This window comes from Centruroides sculpturatus, unplaced genomic scaffold (assembly GCF_000671375.1).
Source record: "Centruroides sculpturatus isolate CEXI.00-Female unplaced genomic scaffold, Cexi_2.0 scaffold50, whole genome shotgun sequence".
Taxonomy (NCBI): Eukaryota; Metazoa; Arthropoda; class Arachnida; order Scorpiones; family Buthidae; genus Centruroides; species Centruroides sculpturatus.
This window is the reverse complement of record NW_019384891.1, coordinates 1,251,274-1,277,136: the sequence shown is the minus strand read 5'-3', so window position 1 is coordinate 1,277,136 and position 25,863 is coordinate 1,251,274. Positions and strand designations below refer to the sequence as shown.

General features: G+C 39.3%; 1 protein-coding gene across 1 annotated transcript; it reads right to left on the bottom strand.

The window, feature by feature from the left end:
* Positions 1-14,383: 14,383 nt before the first annotated feature.
* LOC111631271 lies at positions 14,384-14,809 on the bottom strand. Its single transcript, XM_023375489.1, has one exon. The coding sequence runs from the start codon at positions 14,807-14,809 to the stop codon at positions 14,384-14,386; it is 426 nt and encodes a 141-aa protein (XP_023231257.1).
* Between the last annotated feature and the right edge of the window lie 11,054 nt (positions 14,810-25,863).

Here is a 25,863-nt window from a genome sequence, read left to right as displayed (position 1 = left end):
TAATATACTAATTACATGGGATATAATAATATACTACACTAATAATGGATTTTTTCATACTTTTCGGTTATCCGACTTTTCAATTATCCGACCAACCCCAGTCCCCAATTAGGGCGGATAATCGAGGTTCTACTGTATTTGTAACGGCCGGTCGTTTCTTAACGGTCCTTGGTTAGTTTTAGTTTAGCTCAGGGGTGGCCAACATACGGCCCGTCTGATGAATTTATGCTGCCCGCGATTAATTTTTCAATATTAGCGACTCTAGACCGAATAGCTCGATAAAAAATTCTTACGCCTAAAAAAAAGGTCAACAATTCACTATGCGTTTAGATTTAACGCTTCATTATAAATGTCTTTAGCACAGCGTAGAATGTTGATGATGCATGATAATGTGAAAAATGTATCTGTAATCTCTATATACAAATTAGTATCTACGTGGTGACACTAAATTGAGATCCCGCATCACCTCAAAATCTCTATAGCCCGTCGACACGCGCGTGCTCTGTCAAATAGAAATTACTCGCGCTCGGTCAATTAGGCACCAAATTAAAAAAAATTAATTATCAATAATAAAAATTTAGTGTCGAAATGGAAACATCCGATTATCCAGAGAATAATCAATATGGTATACCGAGAGTTAATAAGAAGGTGTTAGGTAAAATGAAGGATGAAAATAATGGAAAAATAATGAGAGAATTTGTTGGNCCTAGACATAGAATAACTTTTGTAAGTGTGCACAATATAATTATTTTTCACTGTACATGCGTTTATTATTTGTATACGCATAAATTGTTTATATATGTACAAAAATTTATTTCACATTTATGTACAAATATGTACAAAAAACTTATTCCATACTTATGTATATAACTCATATAATTGATATTACCCGGTAATGTATTACGGCACCGGGATATGTCTGGTGACATATTACAATAAAATAACTGGTAACTGGTAACTGTGGGACATTGAGGCATGCAGGAGCACCTTGAAACTAATCTTCATAGCCATTTTTCCAAAGACCCCTATGTCGCCAAGTCTCAAATTGAGCACAACATCACTGTCATCACTGCAGCTTGCCATACATTTATCCCCAAACGGAACCTTCGCAAAAGAAGTAACCCTTGGTGGTCCACTGAACTGACTAACCTACGCACTACCAACAATCAGCTACGTAAAATCTTCCAAAGGTGCAGAGACGAACAAGTCAGGAATGCACACAAAACTGCTCACTTAAACCATCAGAAAATTTACAAACAGGCCATAAAAGATACAGAACTCCGTAGCTGGAAGACCTACTGTACAAATGCCTCTAAGAACCCCTGGGGTTACATTTCCAAAATGTGCACAGGGAAACTCAGACAGACCAAAATTCTGATGGCCACCAGTAACAATGACGACAACACTCCAGCAGACATCCTTCTTACTCTAACCAACCAGCTACATGCCTTCTGCCCTGACGACTGCCGCGAGAGCGACACTGATAGTCAAGAACAACTCCGTGAGGACATGAACAACAATTACAGCTCTGAGAACATGCCACCATTTACTGAAAATGAAATCAACTTTGCTTTCAGTAAGTTAGGCAAAGGCAAAGCCCCAGGACCTGATGACATCTCTGCAGAAATTGCAATTAAACTTTGGGAGATAATCCCCCATCCCCTTATTACCATCTACAACGCCTGCCTTCAACATGGAGTGTTCCCCGATGCATGGAAAGTAGCCAGGATTGTTCCGGTCCCAAAGCCCACTTCTCCGGATGACGCTAGACCTGTCTCCCTCCTTTCTACTTTGGGCAAAGTCTTGGAACATCTCATCTACAGCAGGCTGTCCTGGCATGTAGAGCACCATAACCACATCAACGAGGCCCAATATGGGTTTAGACAACAGAAATCGGCTGAGAAAGCCATACACTTCGCTGTCAACAAAGTTAAATCTCTTCAGGAAGATAATAAATATGTACTCGGAATAAGCCTAGATATATCAAAGGCATTTGACAGTGCATGGTGGCCACACATCATCAATCAATTAAAAAGTATTAATTGCCCAACCAACATACTGCACCTCATTAAGGACTATCTAAGAAACAGGACTGCCACCCTTCATTACGGTCAACACTCCGTCAGCAAGACCATCACCAGAGGGTGCCCACAGGGGTCTGTTTGCGGACCCCTGCTGTGGAATATAGCCTTCAATGCATTTCTCAACTGCTTCAACCACTGCAACATTGTTGCTTATGCTGACGTTGTCCTTGTTCTACTAGGCGGCCGCTCGAGAGCTGATCTCGAGCAATCTGGGAACACCCTTCTTAGCGATATCTACCGTTGGGGACTACAGCACAAGCTTCACTTCAACCCACATAAGACCCGGGCCATTGTATTCAACAAGCCCGGCCACCCGAATCTCTATCTGCATGTACCACATATTAGTATGAACAATAAGAGTATTAAGGTCGAGAAGACCATCAAATATCTAGGTGTCACATTGGACTTCCGCCTTTCGTGGGATCAACATGTTAACTACATCACTAGACGGACAGGGCTGATCCTCCAGGCCTTTGCTCAAGTTGCCAAGAGTAACTGGGGGCTTTCATATGGTGCAATGAACATTGTCTACAAATATATCTACACACCAATTATCACGTGCACCTGGGGCTCTGTCGTATGTAAAGTTCATCCTAAGAGGAGGCTCATCTCCTCACAGAGGCGTGCCCTCCTAACTCTCTCCAAGGCTTTCCGCACTGCATCCAACCGGAGCCTCCAAGCAATCACAAAAAAGCCTCCCATCGACCTTGTCATGTTACAGCATCAGAAAATCCATCTCTTACAGCATGGAGAGAGCATCACCACCAGCATTGGTACTCTCCAACCTGAAGATCTAGAGACACCGTATCCTTACAGCCACACGCTGTGCCCAGGACTTAACAGAAGTAACTCTATACACATCCCTCAAACCAATCTTCTGGAAATCTTCACAGATGGATCCAATTGCAACAACTCTGTTGGGTGTAGTTTCGTTGTCTACTCCAATAAACTTGAATCCCTGCACCACTGCTTTCGGCTGCACAAGCTTTGTTTGTACAGTCTTTCAGGCGGAATTACTAGCCATCCTAAAGGCTGTATGTTGGGCCAACGAGAACTGTCATGCCTCCTTGGTCCATATTTGCACTGACTCTCGGTCAGCCCTACAGATTATTACCAGCACTCACCTCCATCCACTTGCCACCAAGATCAGACACCAGATTCATCACTCAGACAACAAGATCAACATCTCCTGGATTCGGGCCCACCAGGGCACAGCTGGCGCCCTGGCTAAGTTGGCTACCGAGGACAGCACTCTTCCAGTCGCCTACGCAAAGTAAGCAAACATACCATCAGACACCTACTCGAGGAGGATACCTGAACACAGTGGCAAAACATCTAGACTGTGGACAATAATAGTATTACACACAGCTTTATTCCTGATCTACGTCACTTCCATGCCCTGGACTGGTTTACCCCCAATTATTATGCCACGCAACTTATCGCCAACCACGGAAAGTTTGCAACATATCTCTCCAGGTTCACTGGCAGGATCTCTACAACCTGCCCTACATGCAACGTGGATGATGGGACAGTTCACTACCTTTTTGACTGCCCCACCCTGGAGCGTGAACGTTAGGACCTCATCCTACTCTTGAACAAACTTAACATCAGCTGGCCATGTAGGCCTTCTGACCTTCTGAGGAACAAGGAACTTTACATCGCCCTCACGAGACTTGCCAAGACTCAAAATAAGCTGTTTCATACCAACACCATCAGCTAATCCGTTTTCTGAACTCCAGGCTACTGCCTAGGATGTTCTTCACCAGTAAAATCTTGTGCTCTTAATTGGAAACTTCTGATTCTTTTATCGTGTACATATCTGTATATACCTTCCGCGCATTATTTCTAATGCACGTTCAACTCTTCCTCCACTTGTCGGGCTCTACTTGGTCTATGTGACTTCTCCAGTACGTTCATCTGTCACACTCATTGTATATTTTATATGTTCTATGTTAGAGCTAAGCCTTTGAATTATATTGCTGTACCACCACATAACCTTATATCTTCCTACTGTAATTTGTATTTTATTGTATCTTACATTCTCTTCATCACCATTACGTACTGTATAATTCTCTCTCCTACATTGTAATACTTACAATTTACTGTAACTGTAACCCGGTAGTACATCACGCGGAACCGGGTATGTACTACGGGATGTTAAATAAACAATGAATGAATGAATGAATGTGGGACATTGAGACTATATACTTTACACGTGTTTTCTGCACTAGAACTCCTGAACTCTGACAACCAGAACTCACAGAAGAAGATTGACTGTTAACTCTGGTGTTTTGAAGCCTTCTCACCACGAATGCTATATAGTGGTGCTAACCTTACTGAGCAGAGTTGTGACAGAGCTTAGGTTCCCACTTTTACATACACCCTTCAGCTTGGGGTTAGGAATACAACCTATACACAGGGACTAGGTAACTAATTTATCTTGCTTGGTGCTGAAAATGGAAACATTCCTAAAGAAAGCTAATGAAATTTTAGAGGAAGTGAGAGAGTATATCTCAGATAACCATGGTGGAAAACTTGGGACTGGTGTCCACACCCAATACATCTTGGACCAGTTTACAAGGGTAATTGCACTAGCAGAGGCCAGCATGGCAGCTAATGAATATATCAGATCAATTGAAAATACTCTCACAGATGATTACCAAAGAAGACATAAATACGGACTCAACAATGGATACTGTTATTAACTCACACAAGGAAATTATTAAAAAGTTGAAAGAGATTGGGAACAAAACAGAGATTAAGGCTGCCACTCCACTTTATAGTGAAATGGTAAAAAATGGTGGACCTGGGAACATCAAACGTGCACTACCAAGGCAAAATAAACCTAACGAAGTGATTCTAGTCTATGGAAGAGACAAAGAAAGTATGACAAGCGAGGCTGTACGTAAGACCATGCAGAATAGACTGAAACCTTCTATCATGAAGGTTGGTGTGGACAGAGTAAGAAAAATAGCCGAAGGAGGTGTGGCTATTGAGTTAAGTAATACAGGAGAGGCCACTATCTTGGAGAAGAACATTGCTGAGGCGATTCTGGAATTACTAACTAGGAGACCCAAGAAAAGATGGCCCCACATAGTGATATATTCGGTTAATACAGAGATAACCAAGGAAGAACTGGGACCACTTATTTACAAGCAAAATGGAAATATCTGCGAATCAATGAATGAAGATGATTTTGGACAACACTTCCGTGCAAAGTTCACCACTGGCAAACGAGGGCAGGCCTTTGTCAACTGGGTGGTAGAGGTATCCCCAGACCTGAGAAGAACCTTAATTCAACAACCTAAGTTAAACATTGAATGGTCTCGCTGCAGGATTGCGGACTTCTGTCCGGTCCTGCAGTGTTACAAATGTTCTGAATATCACCATTCAGCTAAAGACTGTACCCACCCAGATCCAGTCTGCAGCCACTGCTCAGAGAAACAACTTTACAAAGAGTGTCCTAACAGAGAAAAAGATCCAAAATGCTCCAATTGCCTCCGACAGAAAATTAGCAACCACAAGCACAATGCCAGAGACTATACTTGCCCAGTTTATACCCGCATCAAGAGCAACATGATGGCTACCATTGATTATGGACCAAACTATTAACGATAAAATAAGTATTCTGCAAATCAACGTGGATAGAAGCATTTCTGCCACCTCCTTGCTCTGTTATCAAATGACCAAATATGATTTAATACTGGTGCAAGAGCCATATTGTCGTAGATATTCCCCTTCTTGTCTCCCAACGTACTGTCCTGTTATCAAAGGGACGAATGAATATCCATGGGCAATTACTTCAGTCCCAAATACTGGTCTATGTATTATGAAGCATGACGCATACTGTGATGAGTTCACTGTAACTACAGAGATCATGATAAACAACGAAAGAATCATTTTAATCAACGTGTATTTTCCAGGTGAAGAGGACACCCAAGGATATATTGACAAATTACAGAAAATCGTCGATGCCTTCAGAGACATCCCTACCATTATAGCTGGTGACTATAACGCACACTCCCCAATGTGGGGGGCGATAAACTGGACACCCGTGGCATTTTGCTGGAGGAGTTTGTTGCCTCTAACTATTTACATGTGATAAATAACCCCCTCTCCCTTCCTACTTTCTCCTCAAGTAGAGGGGAAAGTTGGATAGACCTTGCTATCTGCAGTGAAAGACTTTATCAAAAAATCATAAAATAGAGAATACTTGATGACGACAGCAACAGCCAACACGCATATATTACCTTTGACATAGACTGTAGTGAATTTAGGAATGACTCTCCATACACTCAAAAACCTAGATACGCTGTTAAACGTGCAAATCGGGAAGAAATACAAAAATTTTTGGAAACTAATTTGACAAGAGACTATTCTGATGACCCTGATGATGCAAGATCACAGATTGATCACGACATATACATTATCAATACTGCTTGTGAAACCTATATTCCCATCAAACAATCCAAGAAACGCAGTGTACCCTGGTGGACAGAACGGTTGGATGATCTCAGGAAAACAACTAGATTACTTAGGAAAAGATTTCAACAATGCTGAGATAACAACATCAGAACGATACATAAATCTGCCTACCTACAAAGCCAGCACAACTACAAGAGAGCAATTAAAGAGGACAAGATAAAGGGTTGGAGAGAGTATTGTACCAAAACATCACAAAACCCATGGGGTTTTTTGACCCGTATGTGCAGCAACAAACTACGCCAGACACAAATTCTTGTCTCTGACAACAATAATCCTAGATCTATAATAGATACTTTACAAGTCAAACTAGATGCATTCTGCCCAAATGATGACCCCAACGAGGATACACACTAGCAAAAACAACTGAGAAATGACATCTTTAAACCTAACAACACTGAAGACATCACTCCCTTTACTATGGATGAATTGGACTATATCGTTAACAACGTGGGCAGGGGCAAAGCCCCTGGCCCGGATAATATCACTATGGATATTGTACTTAACATTTGGAATATGCTGCCGTACCACCTCCTTAATCTATATAACACCTGTTTGTTACATGGAATTTTTCCCACTGACTGGAAGACTGCCAGGGTCATCCCAGTACCCAAACCTGGGTCTGCTAATGACATTAGACCTATCTCACTCTTACCTGTCATGGGTAAAGTACTGGAAAAATTAGTGGTTAATAGACTAGCATGGTTTGTGGAGAAAAACAGGTCCATCNCTGCATCGATCAGTTGACTCCAAGCCGAGGTCAAGAATGACTCAATGACCAGCCGATTGACTCAAACGGAGCCTGATTTGAGCCTCCCGTTTATCCGAAGCAGGGGCCAAAGCAGTGTGTTGGGGACGTTATGTTGCCCCTCAACTACCAGGATCCCCCTTTCCGGCATACGGGATACCACGCACGGCAAACACGTGGGTGGGCGTTCAGATCCCATAGATGGTAAAGATAAGTTACTAAACCATCTCTGGGAGGTCCCCTCACCACGGACAGGAACCCACATCAAGGGGCGCGTAGCTACGGACACCGGGTCGGCTAAGGGCCCCTACGAGCATACGAGAGTGAACCGGTGCGACGAAAATGGAACGCGTTAAACAGTCAAGAAGAAGAAGGAGGAGCGGGCGACGAGACACAATCGTGCGCCCAACCTGACTGCTTTTAAGTTCACGCAACGAAAAGTTGCATTTGCATTATGTCGATGCGTGGGTTTTCCGATAGGCCAGGACCCGGCCTACGCGATCCTAAATAAAGCCCTGCCGACCGACGCATGCGCCGGAAATTGTACAGCGTACGAGACGAGCGGCCCGGCCGAAAACATTACCGCCGATCTGAGCGTGTTACGTCTGTCGTTATTCCGTCAAGCCTGACCAACCTTTGCCCGCGACAAACACACACACAGAGAGTAATCGGTATTCGGTAGAATTCCGTTGGCCCTCTTTTCCCATATGTCACTCTGCGTGTGATATCAGACGGCATTCCGAACCGCTCGGTTTTTTGGCGATTTCCGGAACGCGACACAGTGTTGCCGTTCCTAGTACATTTGTACTTTTCTGGTACATTTTGCCCTTTCCAGTAAATTGAAAGTACGTTTAGATTTTTAGTACATTTTCAGTACATTAAAATATTTCAAGTACCATTTACGGTACAAAATAATATTTCAGGCCTTTACGAAAAAATGAGAAAAATTAGTTTAATAAAGTCTAATTAGTGTCACTACTTGCAAATTTAAATTATTTAATCACAACATACAAATGGTGTGTGTCCGTCGACGTCAGCAACATAGATAGTTGCACGTGTAAACGGTCTTATTTCATACATTCAGTTGTCTTCACATTCTTATCAGGACCTTGACAAAATTTTTCATGCCACGTGGTCCAAATAATTCAACTCCGTCAAACAAAAATAATGAACAGGTAAGGAAATCAATGATTTTAAACTTTTGTCGTCAATAATATCATAATATCCGTTAAGTCAGAAACAAATTATTACAGAAAATAGTTTTGAAATTGTACGAGTATAAATNCGCAGGGGTCTAGATTACTTAGGAAAAGATTTCAACGATGCCGAGATAACAACATCAGAACGATACATAAATCTGCCTACCTACAAAGCCAGCACAACTACAAGAGAGCAATTAAAGAGCTGCTTTGGAACATTACATTTAACGCCTTTCTAAGTCAGAATTTTGGCCAGCACTTTCACTTTGCCTATGCTGATGATGATCTACTCCTACTGGGGGGCCGGTCCAGGGCTGACCTCGAGAATAGAGGCAATGGTATGCTTGCACAAGTGTTTAAGTGGGGAGATGCACATAAAATGAGATTCAACCCTAACAAAACCGTAGGGGTCGTCTTTAGTAAATCTGGCCACAAAAATTTATATCTTAGACCTCCACATATAAAGATGGACAACTGTGTTATTAAGATTAAAAAATCGAGGAGTTCGACGAATGCATCAAGGCGACTTTCAATGCCTTAGATACAAGCCGGAATCTTAAAAAAGAAATTAAAGATACCATCGTGGCGAATCTGGAGACCGTTCATGTCCCTCCTCAAAAGATTCGAGTCGTTGAAACTACAAAAAACCACTAAATCGCTAAGCCTATCTCCTGCAACTCAAAGTCCCTCCGCCACCCCCGCCCTTCGGACGGTATTTTATATGTCCACAGACGCGCGGTAATGGCGCCCTCTACCCGTCTTCGAATTTTTGGCTATCTGAGTGGGGCGTATTCGGTTTTTGGTTTATAAAATCGCGCTTATATCGCGGGTCTTCTTCGTTCCCTGGCTGTGACACCGTTTTAGCACTTTACCTGGTCTCCTTGTTGTTTCTTGCTGGCACTTACCTTTGGCGCTTGGTGCCCCCTCACGGTGGTGCTTTCACACTGCCGGGTGCTTGTCTCTCTTTTCTAGCCAAATCTTCCCCATTGAAATTTCGCGTTTTTTCACAATTTCTTTTTCGTTTGCCGTGAAACTAGTTATTTTTTTGTTGCAGACTTGCTTCTTCAGTCGGCGTCTCGGCCTTACTCCCCAATTTTACTAGACATTAGTTCTATTTTTTCCCGCTCAATTACACTCAATATCTCACTACTTGCCTCTCTTAATTCCCGTGCTCAGCATATCCTTTCACTGCTCGCGCCGCCCATTTTAATTTCTTTCGTTGTTTTGTCCGGGCCTCGTTTCCCTTTAGCAGCACACGCATAACTCTGTCTTTTGGCTCTTGCTCTCAAACACAACGTATTATAAATATCTCTCGCCACTCTCTTGCCTTCTTACCCTTTGCGTTTCTTGGGCTGGCTGCCCGGCGCCCCCTTAACCACACTTATTACTGCTCTTTTCCTCAACTAGAATTTGCTCGCAACTTATCACTATCAAACCTTCTCCACTTTGTTCTTACTTACTCACACCTACATTCTTCCCTTCCTCGGCTCCTCAGTCTTCTACCCAAACTCGACCACTTATAGACACTTAGCGTCCTTAGTCTGGCGCGCACTCATATGGTTAATTACTTTACAATTCTCCAGTACCCTTCTTACCCCTCGCGGGCTTGGGCTCGGTTTCGTCGGTTTTCAAGCCTCTCTAAATTTTATCCCTCCCATCCAAGTATTAGTTCAAATTCAACACTCTCCACCTTCATTACTATGCCCAGTTATACACTCCTAACCTAATATTCTCTAGTCGACTTTGCTTCTTCCTCTCCGGGGGCTTTGACCTCACGATTCGGCGTTTCTCAAACCACTCTTCTTATTGTCCCGCTCTCCAAATCGAGTAATACCTCGTCCCATGACCAAATCCTTACTATCTTAATTGGGTTTAAGCCCCGGTACCGTCGGTGTCATTTTTCTGCACCTGGCTGCGGTATCGTCATGGGGCAGGATTGGTCATGGGTTCCTTTCGTAACCTAACGTCGCATTCTGTTCTTCTTGTCGTCCTTCTGGTGTTCCTGCCTGTGGCATTGTCCGCCGCGCTGCGCTCACAATTGAATACTGTAAGGAATTATCACTATAGCCATTTACACTAATTAACAGTGTTTTAAGTATCTTTGCAGGTACATAGAGGATTTTACTTCAATCTTGGCACCATACATAAACAAATTTTATAACTACGATACTGAGCAGTTTGTTCGGGGCGGCTAGTCTCTTCTTAGGGCTTTAAAAAATTAAGCCTCTTCTCTATTTCGTAATATACTCTGGTTACTAGCTACAGCCCCAGTGAGCCGGCATTTTCCTGGCTCTCTTTCCCCCCTTTTTCCTACTATCCTGTCTATTATATACTACTTTGCTTTGCTACTATCCTTATCTTCCTTCCGAGAAGGTTGTGTTCTCTTTGGCGCTTTGGCTGAGAGCCTCTCGCCTTGTTTGTGCCATCTCTGTCCCCCGGTGCAGAGCATGGCAATCGTCTCAGACTTTTCTTGACCCGCCTGGTTCGTTTTCATCCACTTTGGTGGGTGTTTGCTGACTGTCTTCTCCCTTCCCTAAGTGTAAAAGTCTATTTTCTCTTACCCGATCAGGGCACTTCTATGTTAGTACTTGTCTGAGCCATATGACCAGTCCCACTTGGTGGATGGCAGGCTCCCCCTCCTCTTCTCGCCTCCCTTCGACTGTTTAAATTATTCTAGTATTAATCATCCCTTCTTTTTTCGTAAAACTCTTCGTTAATTGCGCTGCTTTTTCTGAACCTCTCTGTCGACAGGGCGCCTTCTCTCTGTCGCCTACCGCCCCTTCTGCTGTAGTATGCGGGTAATCGGGTTCTTCGCCTTCTCTCTGGTCGGTCATTAGGCGTGAGGTTGTTCGCTGGTTTCGCCCGACCTGCTTTTCAGAGTTTGATGCCTCGGTCGAGTGGACCTCCTCGACCGGCAACCACTCTCTTTCGTTTTTATTTTCCTTTACATGTTACTTCTTACTCTATCCGTCCCTGCAAGAACCCTTTATAGTTCCTCTACCAGATTCTCAATTTTTCACTTCAATTTGTATCAAATATTAATCAAGTTCTCGGCCACTTCTAAAATTATATCTAAAAATTTGTCGCTAAACTTTATCCTCCATGGTGGCCTAGTCCAACACTCTCCATATTTGGATTCCTATTAATTGCTTCTCTCCCATTGGCTTAATTCTGTTGGTCATTTCTGGCCATGCTTGACATGTGAAGTTTACTGGGTTTCCTTCACACTTTTACTCCCAAATGGGGTCAAGCACCCCTTCAAAGTCCTCCCAGTAGGAACCCCACTGGTTTGCTGCCTTGTGCAACAACCCAGTATCCCATCTCAAATTACAAAAACTATTCTAATTCTGTTGGACTTGGCCATCTGTGGTTTTACCATTGCTACTTTCTTTTTCTCAGTGGCTCTGGAAAAGCCAGAAAATGTTAAGTTAGGCTATGTTAGCCAATAACGATATAAAACTATACTATCTATCATTGAACTATATCTAGCCTTCTCACTTTCACGCAACAACCATGCATAAAAGGCCTAGATAAAGTGTTGCCCATCTTGACATGGAATCTTCGATTCTGTATAAAGTTTTTTATAAAAATTGGCAAATTGCCCCGCAATCCGAATTTGTACAAATCACAAAGTATCCCGTATCGCCAACAGCGATCATAGGCCTTCTCTATATCAAAAAACACAGACACTAAGTGCTGTCGTCGAACAAACGCTTCGCGTATAGATGTTTCAAGGTTTACTAAGTTATCAGAGGTACTTCTGTTCCTACGGAATCCACTCTGATGTGGTGAAAAATAGTTCTTTTCCTCTAGGAGGAACATCAGGCGTCTGTTTACCATTCTCTCATAGAGTTTACACAGACAACTTGTCAAAGAGATTGGTCTGTAATTAGAGGGATTCTTGTGGTCTTTACCAGGCTTGGGAATGGGAATAACGATAGATAGCCTCCAAGAGTCAGGAAAAATATGTTCTGTCCATATTCTGTTAAACAGACACAGAAGATTACAAAGGGAATTTTTTGACAGATTTTTAATAATGCTGTAGTGAATTTTACCCGGTCCTACAGCACTATTACCCGAGCGAGAGATCGCTGTATGTAGTTCTATGCTGGTGAATGGCACATTATAGTCCTCATTATATGAGGAATGAAAGTTTAAATATTGTTTTTNACGAATCTGTCGACTTGGATAGATGGTATTGTGAATAGAGATGCCTCTGAGACGTAACAGGCGGCAGTACGAGCAGTTGACGGAGTTTGAAAGGGGCCGTATAGTAGGCCTCAGAGAAGCCGGTTGGTCGAACAGGCGTATCGGCCGCCACCTCTGTCGGAGCGATATGGGTAGTTGCTCGGTGTTGGCAACAGTGGATGACGGAAGGGAAAGTTTACCGTCGCAGAGGGTCAGGACGTCCCAGAAACACAAATGAGCGGGAGGATCGCGCAATCAGAAGAGCGGCAACGTCCGCACCAACAATGTCGCTATCATCGATTCAACGCCATTTACCACCTTCCAGGCATACGGTGGCATCAAGGGAAACCATTAGGAGACGACTGGCCGATGCTGGTATAAGGAGCTGACGTCCATTAAAACGCTTACCACTGACCCCACATCATAGGCAGTGTCGATTGGATTTTTGCCGATCTCGGACAAGTTGGAGTGTGACTGACTGGAGGCGTGTGGTCTTCAGCGATGAATCCCGATTCAGTCTCAGTGCTGATGACCACCAAACACGCGTGTGGAGGCGGGCTGGCCAGCGGTCCGATCCGGCATCTGTTGTCGAGCGGCATACAGCGATTACACAAGGTGTGACAGTGTGGGGAGCGATTTGTTATGACACACGATCACCTCTAGTTGTCCTTGAAGGCAACATGACGGCTCGCAGTTATGTGGACAGCATTTTAACGCCNCGGTTAATGTCGGGACTGCCCCACATTGGATTGTGACCATTGAAATCACCGAGTAAAAGGAAAGGAGTTGGCAGCTGTTCAACTAGTGTATCCAATTCATCCTCATTGACTCTGACATCTGGTGGCAAGTATATAGAACAGACTGTGACAGTTACGCCAATTGAAATTTTGACTGCCACAGCTTGCAGCTCTGTTGTTATTTGTACCGGTAAGAATGGAATGCGATTTGAAATCAAAATAGCCACACCGCCACTGGCACAATTGTGACTATCATCATCCTTGCGGTATAGATTGAATCCTTTTAAAGTAATTCTTTCTCCAGGTTTCAGATGGGTTTCCTGGAGTGCCACGCAGAGAGATGAGGTAGATGATGTCAAGTGTTTAATGTCAGACAAGTTGTTTCGGAAACCACGACAGTTCCATTGGATTATTTTATAATCCATTATATGTTTGAGGCAGCATTCTTTGTGAAGGTATCCCTCTTCAGCTTTACGGCTGATTTTCCTTTTGGAGGTGAAGTTGGTGGTGTCACCTCCTTATTAGTCTCCTCATCAGAGAAGTCAGAGAACTCACTCATAGACTGAGCCTCTGATCTCTTAGATTTGGAGATGGCTGTTTTTAATTTTTGTCTGTTGAGCAGGTTCTTAGCAGTCTTCTTAGAACCCCATATTTCTAGTCATTACCCGTTTTATGTAGGGGTGTTTTGGTCTTCTTGCTCTACTTTTCTGCTGTTTGGGTAGATGGTATTAGCAAACATTTTTCATGGCGAGCTAGAGATTCATTTGGTGAAACAGAAATGTCTGTCTGAACTCCACATGTCTTTGTGGATTTCAGAACAGCAGCAAATGTCTTCTGTTTCACTGGTGCATTTAAAGTGACCATGCGTCGTGCCTCTGGGTAAAGTATATTATTCACCGTCTTTACCCGCTGAATCTCTTTCTCTCTTTGCCACATAGGACATTTTCAGGAGTAAGCAGGATGGACCTCTTTGCAGTTGACACAGCATGGAGTGGTTGTACACTCAGTACCCTGGTGGCCTTCAACTCCACACTGTGCACATAAACTTTTGCCTCGACATAATGTTTGGGAATGTCTAAATCGCTGGCATTTATAGCAACGCAGCGGATTTGGAATGTACGAATGAACCAGACAGCGCAGATATCCTGCAGTAATAAATGATGGTAATGTTGACTTTCCGAAAGTAAGAATAAGATGTTTACTTGGTATCAACTTGCCATCTTGACGAATGGAGATGCGTCGGACGGCAATGACTCCTTGATCCAAAAGACCAATCTGTATATCTGATTCGTCTTCATACGTCAGATCAATCTCGGATATCACCCCACGTGATGAATTTAGACTTCCGTGTAAAGTGAAAGTAAGTTCCATGTCTCCAAGTGTTTTGGTTGCCAATAGATTTACTGTTTGTTGAGGTGAGGCTGTTTCTACCAGCAGGTCCCGACCTCAATTTTTTGTATCTTTTTCAAGTGCCCAATAGTTGATTCAAATATTTTTTGAATAAGAAATGGAGAGCATTTTGACAGTGGTTTATCACCAGTCGTGTAAACTATCAAATAGGTTGCAGTGCTGGAAACGTTGGTTGTTACTGAAGGTAATTTATCCCTATTTAATTTTTAATTTTTGAAATCCATATTTAGACAAAACAATTCAGCTCCTAGTGACCCCACCCACCATGGGGCCCAACGAAGGAATGCCGTCACATGGGAGACTCCCGTAGACCGTCACACCAGGGTTTTCCAGGAGCTATACCCTCACAATGCAGTCAAGAAGAGCACATCTTGTCAGACATGTCCACCCGATCTGCATCGATCGGTTGACTCCAAGCCGAGGTCACAAATGACTCAACGACCAGCCGATTAACTGATACAAAGCCTGATTTGAGCCTCCCGTTTATCCGAAGCAGAGGCCAAAGCAGTGTGTTGGAAACGTTATGTTGCCCTTTAACTTCCAGGATCCCCCTTTCCGGTATACGGGACACCACGCACGGCAAACACGTGGGTCGACGATCAGATCCCAGGGATGGTAAAGAAGAGTTACTAAACCATCTATGTGAGGTCCCCTCACCACAGACAGGAAACCACATCGAGGGGTGTACAGATAAGGATGAGATGCATTTTGAAACCAGTATAGCCACACCGCCACTGCTACGGTTGTGGCTATCATCATCATTGCAATAAAGATCAAATCCTTTTAGAGAAAATTTCTCCAGGTTTTAGATGGGTTTCCTGGAGTGCCACACAAAGAGATGAGGTAGATGATGTCAAGTGTTTAACGTCAGAGTTGTTGCGAAAACCACGACAGTTCCATTGGATTATTTTATAACCCATTATGTGTTTGAGGCAGCATTCTTTGTGAGAATATCTCTCTTTAACCAAACAGGCAGTTTTTCTTTTAAATGTGATGTTGGTTTTGTCACCTCCTGATTAGTCACTTCATCAGAGATTCTTGTCAGAAAACTCACTCATAGAGCGAGCCTCTGATGTTTTACATTTAGAGAAAGCCATTTTTACTCTCTGCTTGTTTATTGGGTTCTTACTAGCCTGTTTAGAACCCAGGTTTCTTGTTATTACCCCTGTTTTAGGTAGGGGTGTTTTTAATTTTATACTCTCCTTTTCTGGTGTTTCTTTTGGTGGAATTAGTAAACTTTTCACATGCCTGGTGAGAGTAATTTGGGGGAAACAGAAATATCGATTTGAACTCTATGTCTTTGTGGGTTTCAAAGCAGCAGCGAATGTCTTTTGTTTTATTGGGTATCTTCTGTCTTTGTTGACATTACTGTAACTAATCAGAGACTTGTAAAAGGAAAAATTGCCATGAAAAGTCCTGCCTCCAACCTTCGAAGTAAAATGTGAAAAATCACAGTACATTTACTTTTTAAATCGCTTTTAACACTAATTAACTAATTTAACATTTTAAGACATAAAATTAGCTAATTCAACAATATTTAATCATAAAAATATGTTTTTTAAACTATCTAGCAACAAATATTCCTGGGAAACTCCACATCTCTATAGTAAGTCTATGGAAGACGTTTTTACTGTTAATTGGCTTTAAAATTTTTGTTTCTATGCCTAATACGCTGTAATTGGTAATTTATATTATGACTGAATCAACTTCAACGAATGAGAGTGTTTCAGAACCATCTGGTCTGGATTTTTCCGCGAAGAACCAATCCATATGAATGAAGTCATTATGTAAACGAACGTAAAAAAATAGCTATAGCTATATTCATTATTTTAGAGTGTAATTCTACTAGTTTTCAAGTTATTTAACTATTTAGACAAGGAGATTTTTTATCAAAAGCTTCCAGCTGAAAAATTTTCCGGGAAACTCATTACTTCCAGATATTGCGTAATCGCAAAAAAAATTAACTAATCATTTATTATAGGGTATTATATATAGTGTAGAAAAAATATGTAAAAGATGTCAAATATTCACTCTTTTAAAAGTATGTTGATAACCTTTGACCTAAAAATACCCAAGCCACTAACCACTCCCCGCTGTTGGTCATATAGGGAGACAGAGTATATTGTAAACAAGGACTTTACTCAGAACTGTTTATATATACGTGAGGGCAAAGTCGAAGTTTTGCAGTTACGTAATAAGAGAAAATACGTAAACAATTGCTTGCAAATTTGCATTGTATAGTCGATTACTGCAATATTCATCAAAATAATATAGAAATACTTCTTATTCTAAGTAAGATTTATTTTGTATCGGTCGTACAGCTCACTAACGAGATAATTACTTTCCCCAAAGCAATAAATTTTACAACCCCACTCTCATTAGACATCCTTCCCTACCTAAAAGTTTTTACATCTGTTTTCCTTGTCTTGTAATCTAAGACCCCAGCAGGAGAAAGTACATGTGTGACGTATGGTAATAAACATTCCGTGCCGGTGGAATTTTACAGTTGGCAATTATTCAGTCTAACTTTCGATATGGCAAGTACAAGTGGTGTGTCACGTTACCAAAGCAGCATAACGATTTCTCAGACAGAAAAACTTAGTGATAATGGTTCATTATTGCTAAGTTCTTCTGTGATCAGTGAAGACGAAGAAGAAATAATTCAGGTGAGTGGGATTTGGCAACTCATTCAACCCAATCAACAGTTCAATCAACAAACCTTTCCACACGCATTCAGTGGAGGACTGAAAAATATAAATTTGTCCTTGAATGACAAGCCGATTAAGTTCTATGAACTTTTTCTGAACAGTAAAGTAATTGAACACATTACCGAACAGACAAGCATATATACCGCGCAATCGTGGTAACTAAAACTATCAAAGCAAGTAACAGACTGAAACTATGGAAACAAACTACCTCAGGTAAAATGAGGAAATTTCGTTTGTTTCGTTTCTGTTTTTTGGCACAAGAGCCATATAGGCTATGCTGCGCCAGGGCAAATAGTTAAAAAATTTTAAACGAAATTTCTCAGATTGTTATGTATGGGGTTAGTGAAATACCCGAAATTATCCGACTATTGGAGTACACAAAGAATCTATAAAAATATTGCTGGGACCAAAACCTACCGCCGAAAGTACAAATAAAGAAATAGATGCATTTTACTTCTTTATTACTGATCAAATGATTGAAGGAATCGTAACAAATATTAACATATATATCCAGAAAAAAAGGGCTGACTTCAAGTATGCAATAGATAGAGACTGCAGAGATACAACCAAAACAGGAATAAAAGCCCTCTTTGGAACATTGTACTTGATCGGTATAAAAAAAGGGTATCACACTAATTGCTGTGAGCTCTGGTCTTCCGATGGTACAGAAATGATCCTTTTACGAATCCTTTTCAGTTAAAAACGTTTTCGGTTTTTGCTTCATGCACTTAGATTTGACAACTTAGAAACCAGGGATGAACAAAAAATAACTGATAAGCTTGCACCAAGAGTTTGTCAACAATTGTATAGGCAGTTTCAATGTGAGTGAGTTTGTGACAATTGACATAATGCTTGTTTTAGAGGACGCTGCAGATTTGTACAATACATTTCTAATAACCCTGCGAAATACGGAATAAAAATACAGAATAAAAACTCTGTGATGCTAAAACCTTTTATACTCTTAATTTTCAGATTTATTGAAGAAAGCAGGTGCCCTTAAGGGCCCTGTGAAGGCCGATGATATAGTAAAGAGATTAGTCGTGCCAATAGAAAAAACAAAAAGAAATGTTACTACAGATAATTACTACAATAGGTATCCTTTGGCAGTAGATTTATTAAATAAAGGGCTTACCTTTTTAAGAACAATGAAGAAAAACAAACAAGATATACCTCCAGAATTTCTTCCAAGCGAAACCAGACAAATAAATTCATGTCAATTTAGTTTTCAGCATGATTATTGTATTGCTTCAATAATTCCAAAGAAAAATAAAGCTGTAATCTTTCTTTCAACCATGCATGACACTCCTGAAGTTGATCAGGAAACTAACAATGCTGTGATAAATTTGGACTACAATGCTACTAATGGTGGTGTAGACACTGTAGATCAGATGTGTTCATCCTAAACTACATCCCAAATTACAAGGAGATGGCCACAAGCTCTCTTTTATCGTCATCTCGATATTGCTGGAATAAATTCTAATATTATATTTAAATTTAATAATCCCAATAACAAAGAGAGAAGACGACATTTTATAAAAAAACTCGCCCTAAGTCTAATGGAAGAACATTTGAAAGAAAGATCTCTGATGCTGTCACTTCCTAAAGACATTTGCACATTAAAGAAGAGCTGCCCAAAAAAGTAGCAAAACCAGGAATTTGTTTTATTTGTGGCAAACACAAAAACAATAGGACAAAATCGATTTGTCAGGAATGCGGTAGAAATGTTTGCAAAGAGCATAGTAATATAGTTATTATATGTGCCATATGTGAAAGTGAACATCACATGGAAGTAGAGTGAGTTCTTTTTATTATCTAAATATTTTATAAACAATTTATTTAATAAAATGTCGTAAAATTAGTTTCCTGTATATCTGAATCATATTTTCAAAACAATAATTAATTATTGACTTTATCAAGTGATATTACATATGTGGTGTAATTGCCGCGATGCGCCCTCTCGTGAGCTCCTGAATGGTCCCCAAGGGGTTAACCTTTGTTAAGTGATGTGATTTTATATTATAAAAAATGCATGATACAAAATTTTCTAGAAGTTCAATAAACTTATTGGAATGCATATATAAATATGAGGACTGGGGAGAGGAAAGTAATGAGAAGAAGCACTTCTTTTTAATGCCTCATAGATGCTGTAATTCTATCGTATTTAAAACTAAATAAAATTCGACAAATGATGCAACGAGCTGATCGAATATCATCATCATTACGATTTAACCAAGATTTGAATTTATTCACTCAACAGAAGTGTTCCTATATGCACAATTCGAGGAAAAGAAAAATCAAATGAATGCCTAGTCTGATTCATCTTGAAAAAGCAATTTTTAAAACTTAAAACAGCAGTAAATTTAGCACAACCAATTATTTATTGAAATCCATATACAAAATAAAAGACATTCGCAATTAACCGTGTTCAATAATGTTAAAAGAAAACAATAAAGTTATTACATTATTCCTTTTCCATATGAAATAACAGCATCCAACAATAACAAACAACACCTGTTGTTAAGATAATAAGATAAATCGTTCATTTATTCTGCATATTATACAGTACTTCGTTTATTGAACACACAAAAGTATTGCTTTTCTATATGTATTTTTTTTTGTGTCTCTGCACTATAATTAGATTATTGTTATTATCCTGCATTTCAAATTATCGAGTGCTAGATTAACTGATTTTTATTGTATGATATTCTTACTTATTTAATAGGAATCCGAAAATAAAAATATTTATATATGTCCCGAATGTGGAAAAGCTTTCTAATTTCCATCCAAATTAAAGGAACATATCATTAGTCATTCGGAGGAGAATAATTACAATTGTTTCCATGTCCGAAAAAATATAAACACGAAAATAATTTAAAAAAGCATTTAAAACACAAACATGAAACAGTAACGATAGGTAATACTGTTAAATAATAAAAATATTTAAAATTTTTACGTGATGACTCAGGATATTTTTTCTTCATAATTTAAAGTTTAGACCATTTACAAAAAATATTATATATTTTTGAGTTATCTTTTAATCCTTTAACTATCACAGAAGAGAGTTACAATGATTTTTAAAGTATAAACTTCTTCAAAATTTATAATTTTATTAAATACCTGTATTAATCTTTCAGCAACAACAAGTCAACGAAGAAAACGAAGTAAGTAATACACCGAGAAAGTAAAATATATATAAATTTTTATTAAATACCTGTATTAATCTTTCTTACAGAAATAAAAAAAGGAAATTGGAAAATACATAGTGTATGGAGTTGCGACTACATTTGCATTTATGATTACATGATCACATAATATTATGATTACACATCTCAATGCAAATGACCCCCTTCATCAGGTGAGGTCAAGTGATCATTTGCACAATGTGTCGAGGGAAGCGTCAGTATATAAAGCCGTTTGCCGAGGTGCTGAACTAATGAAATCAAGATGCCAAAGGCAATCTGCAAAGATATCCGCGCATTAATAGTTCAACATCACGATGAAGGTGCTACACAAGACGAAATAGCTGAAATGTTTTCAATATCCACTAGAACTGTGGCAAGAATCATCAAGTTACGGCAGGACACAGAATCCTTGTCACCTAAAAAGGCGCCGGGCCGAGCCCGGAAAACTACACCCGACGAGGATGCTCGCCTCGCTGCTGCTTCGGAGGCGAGCCCGTTCAAAACGGCAACGACACTCCGAAGGGAGCAGAATCTAGACGTATCAGCATCAACTGTAAAACGAAGGTATGTAACATTTGTAGTATAATACTGACACTTCCAGCGAAATATATTTCGATGGAAATGTAAATATTACAGAAATACAACTGTGTTAACATCATCTTGCGTATACAGAAATGTAGGAAACAGGATAATATATGTATTTGTTTTTATAATAAATTAAAAGAACATAACCTGCACAGTCGTCGAGCAGCGAAGAAGCAGATATTAACTGAAAGAAACAAGGTTGATAAGCTGGAATTTGCCCAGACCTATGCTAACTGGACTGTAAATAAATGGGCGAATGTCGTGTTTTCCGACGAGACAACCTTTTGCTCGGAGAATAGCGGGACCATTTAGGTGCGCCGACCACCATCGACGCGGTTTGACACGAAATACGTGTGGCGCACCCAATGTAGTGGTAGCTTCTCAGTAGGTGAGTTCTTACATTTCGTATGGTCGTCCATGTGTTATAGATCACAACTTGATTTGACGTTTTCTGTTTGCAGCTATGTGGGGCTGGATGAGTTTAGCGGGACCTGGTGAGTTGGTCAAAATTGACGGCCACCTTGACACTACCCAATATATCCAAATATTAGAAGAAGTCCTATTGCCGACAACAAGTGCAGTGTTTGGGGACACGCCAAGGTGGTTCGTGCAAGACTGCTCCCCGGTGCACACATCCCGACGCACGCAGCAATGGCTGCAGCAACAGAATGTCTTGATAAACATGAAATGGCCCCCGAGGGGGCGGACCTCAACCCCATCGAGCACATCTGGGCGAAACTGACGGAAGGGCCTATTCAGGCGGCAACCCCTGAGGAACTGTGGACCATAGTCGTAGGTCGGTGGGAGAAACTGCGCGAGGGCATACTTTGCGAAAGTCTTGTCGCAAGTATGCCCTCGCGCATGACTGCCGTCATCGCTAAAGGAGGCGATTGGACAAGATACTGACTCTCTCTTCCCAGCATGTGCAAAGTATTGTGTTGTATGTTTGTGGTAAGAAAACCACATTGTTTGGTATGTGTAAATATTTAATAAATGTCTGTAGTTATTTCTAATCTGTGTGTTTCTTATAAGAAGTCATCAAAACGTTGCACAAATAAACATTATAGTTATTATAAATATTAGTAGGCAGATTGGTCGCTACGATATATTTGTTATATGTGATTCGCGATTCGGATGTAGTTCGGTAACGATTGACGGCCAATACGGTTTNNNNTCTATACATATTCTAGTGCAGAATCGTCTGACGAATCTAATGGCATATAAATTTTTAGTCTGTGACTGTAACTTTTGGAGATATTGCGGTTTATATTGTCAAAATTCGATTATTGTAGCTATACATAATTTATCAATAAAAAAAACTTGTATATTCGCGTCTAGACTGAACATATATACATATATCTTAAATTTCTATACATATTCTGGTGCACAATGTCTATACATAATTTAGTGCGAAATCGTCTCACGAATCTAATGGCGAATAAATTTTTAGTCTGTGACTGTAACTTTTTGAGATATCGCGGTTTATATAGTCAAAATTCGATAATTGTAGCTATACATTATTTTTCAATAAATAAACTTTTATATTGTCGTCTAGACTAAACATTTATACATATATCCAAAATGTCTATACATATTCTAGTGCGAAATCGTCTGACGAATCTAATGGCATATAAATTTATAGTCTTTGACTGTAACTTTTGAAGATATCGCAGTTTATATAGTCAAAATGCGATTATTGTAGCTATACATCATTTTTCAATATAAAAACTTGTAATTTCGCGTCTAGACTGAACATTTATACATATATCTACAATGTCTATACACGTTCTAGTGCGAAATCGTTTGACGAATCTAATGGCTTATAAATTTTTAGTCTCTGACTGTAACTTTTGAAGATATCGCGGTTTATATAGTCAAAATTCGATTATAGTAGCTATACATCATTTTCCAATAGCAACTTGTATATTCTCGTCGATACTGAACATTTATATATATATCTACAATGTCTGTACATATTCTAGTGCGAAATCGTTTAACGTATCTAATAGCATATAAATTTTTAGTCTGTGAATGTAATTTTTGAAAATATCGCGGTTTATATAGTCAAAATTCGATTATTGTAGCTATACATTAGTTTTTAATAAAAAAACTTCTATATTCGCGTCTAGATTAAACATTTATACATATATCTAAAACGTCTATACATTCTCTAATGCGAAATCGTCTGACAAATCTAATGGCATATCAGTTTTTTGTCTGTGACTGTAACTTTTGGAGATATCGCGGTTTATATATTCAAAATGCGATTATTGTAGCTATACATTATTTTTCAATAGCAACTTGTATATTCGCGTCTAGACTGATCATTTATATATATATCTACAATGTCTATACATGTTCGAGTGCGAAATCGTCTGACGAATCGAATGGCTTATAAATTTTTAGTCTGTGACTGTAACTTTTGAAGATATCGCGGTTTATATAGTCAAAATTCGATTATTGTAGCTATACATCATTTTCCAATATAAACTATATATTCGCGTGTAGACTAAACATTTATACATATATCTAGAATGTCGATACATGTTCTAGTGCAGAATGTCTATACATATTCTAGTGCGAAATCGTTTGACAAATGTAATGGCGTATAAATTATTAGTATGTGACTGTAACTTTTTGCGATATCGCGGTTTATACAGTCAAAATCTGATAATTGTGGCTATACATCATTTTCCAATAGCAACTTGTATATTCGCGTCCAGACTGATCATTTATATATATATCTACAATTTCTATACACGTTCTAGTGCAAAATCGTTTGACGAATCTAATGGCTTATAAATTTTTAGTCTGTGACTGCAACTTTTGAAGATATCGCGGTTTATATAGTCAAAATTCGATTATTGTAGCTATACATCATTTTTCGATAAAAAACATGTATATTCGCGTCTTGTCTAGACATTTATACATATATCTAGAATGTCTATACATATTCTAGTTCACAATCGTCTACCGAATTTAATGGCATGTACATGTTTAGTCTGTGACTGTAACGTTTAAAAATACCGCGGTTTATAAAGTCAAAATTTGATTATTGTAGCTATACAACATTTTCCAATAAAAAAACTTGTATATTCGCGTCTAGACTGAACATTTATACACATATCTAGAATGTCTATACATATTCTAGTGCAGAATCGTTTGAAGAATTTAACGGCATATAAATTTTTAGTCTGTGACTGTAACTTTTAGAGACATTGCGGTTTATAACGTCGAAATCCGATTATTTTAGATATACATTATTCTTTAATATATACTTGTATACTCGCGTCTAGACTGAACATTTATACATATACCTAAAATGTCTATACATATTCTAGGTCAAAATCGTCTGACGAATCTAATGGATTTTAAAGTTCTAGTCTGTGACTGTACGTTTTGGAGATACCGCAGTTTATAACGTCAATATTCGATTATTTTAGCTATACATTATTTTTTTATAAAGAAACTTGTATATTCGCGTTCAGACTAGACATTTATACATATATCTATAATGTCTATACATATTGTAGTGCAAAATCGTTTGACGAATTTAATGGCATATAAAGTTCTAGTCTGTGACTGAACGTTTTGGAAATATCGCGGTTTATAACGTCAAAATTCGATTTTTTCAGATATACATCATTTTCTAATAAAAAAACTTGTATACTCGCGTCTAGACTGAACATTTATACATATATTTATAATGTCTATACATATTCTAGTCCGGAATTGTCTGAGGAATTTAATGGCATATCAATTTTTAGTCTTTGACTGTAACTTTTGGAGATATTGCGGTTTATAACGTCAAAATTCGATTATTTTAGCTATACATCATTTTCTTATAAAGAAACTTGTATATTCGTGTGTAGACTAAACATTTATACATATATCTAGAATGTCTATACATATTCTAGTGCAGAATGTCTATACATATTCTAGTACGAAACGTTTGACGAATCTAATGGCGTATAAATTATTAGTATGTGACTGTAACTTTTTGAGATATCGCGGTTTATACAGTCAAAATTCGATTATTGTAGCTATACATCATTTTTCAATAAAAAAACTTGTCTATTCGCGTCTATACTGAAAATTTGTACATATATCTACAATTTCTATACATATTTTTGTGCGGAATCGTCTAACGAATTTAATGGCATATACATTTTTAGTCTGTGACTGTAACTTTTTAAGATATCGCAATTTATAACATCAAAATTTGATTATTGCGGCTATACATCAATTTTTAATAGCAACTTTATACTTGCGTCTAGACTGAACATCTATACATATATATAGGATGTATATACGTATTCTAGTGCAAAATCGTTAGTCGAATCTAATGGCATATATCGTTTTAGTCTGTGACTGTAACTTTTGGATATATCGCGGTTTATAACATCAAAATTTGATTATTGCGGCTATACATCATTTTTTAATAGCAACTTGTATACTCGCGTCTAGACTGAACATTTAGTCATATATCTAGAATGTCTATACATATTCTAGTGCAAAATCGTCTGACGAATCTAATGGC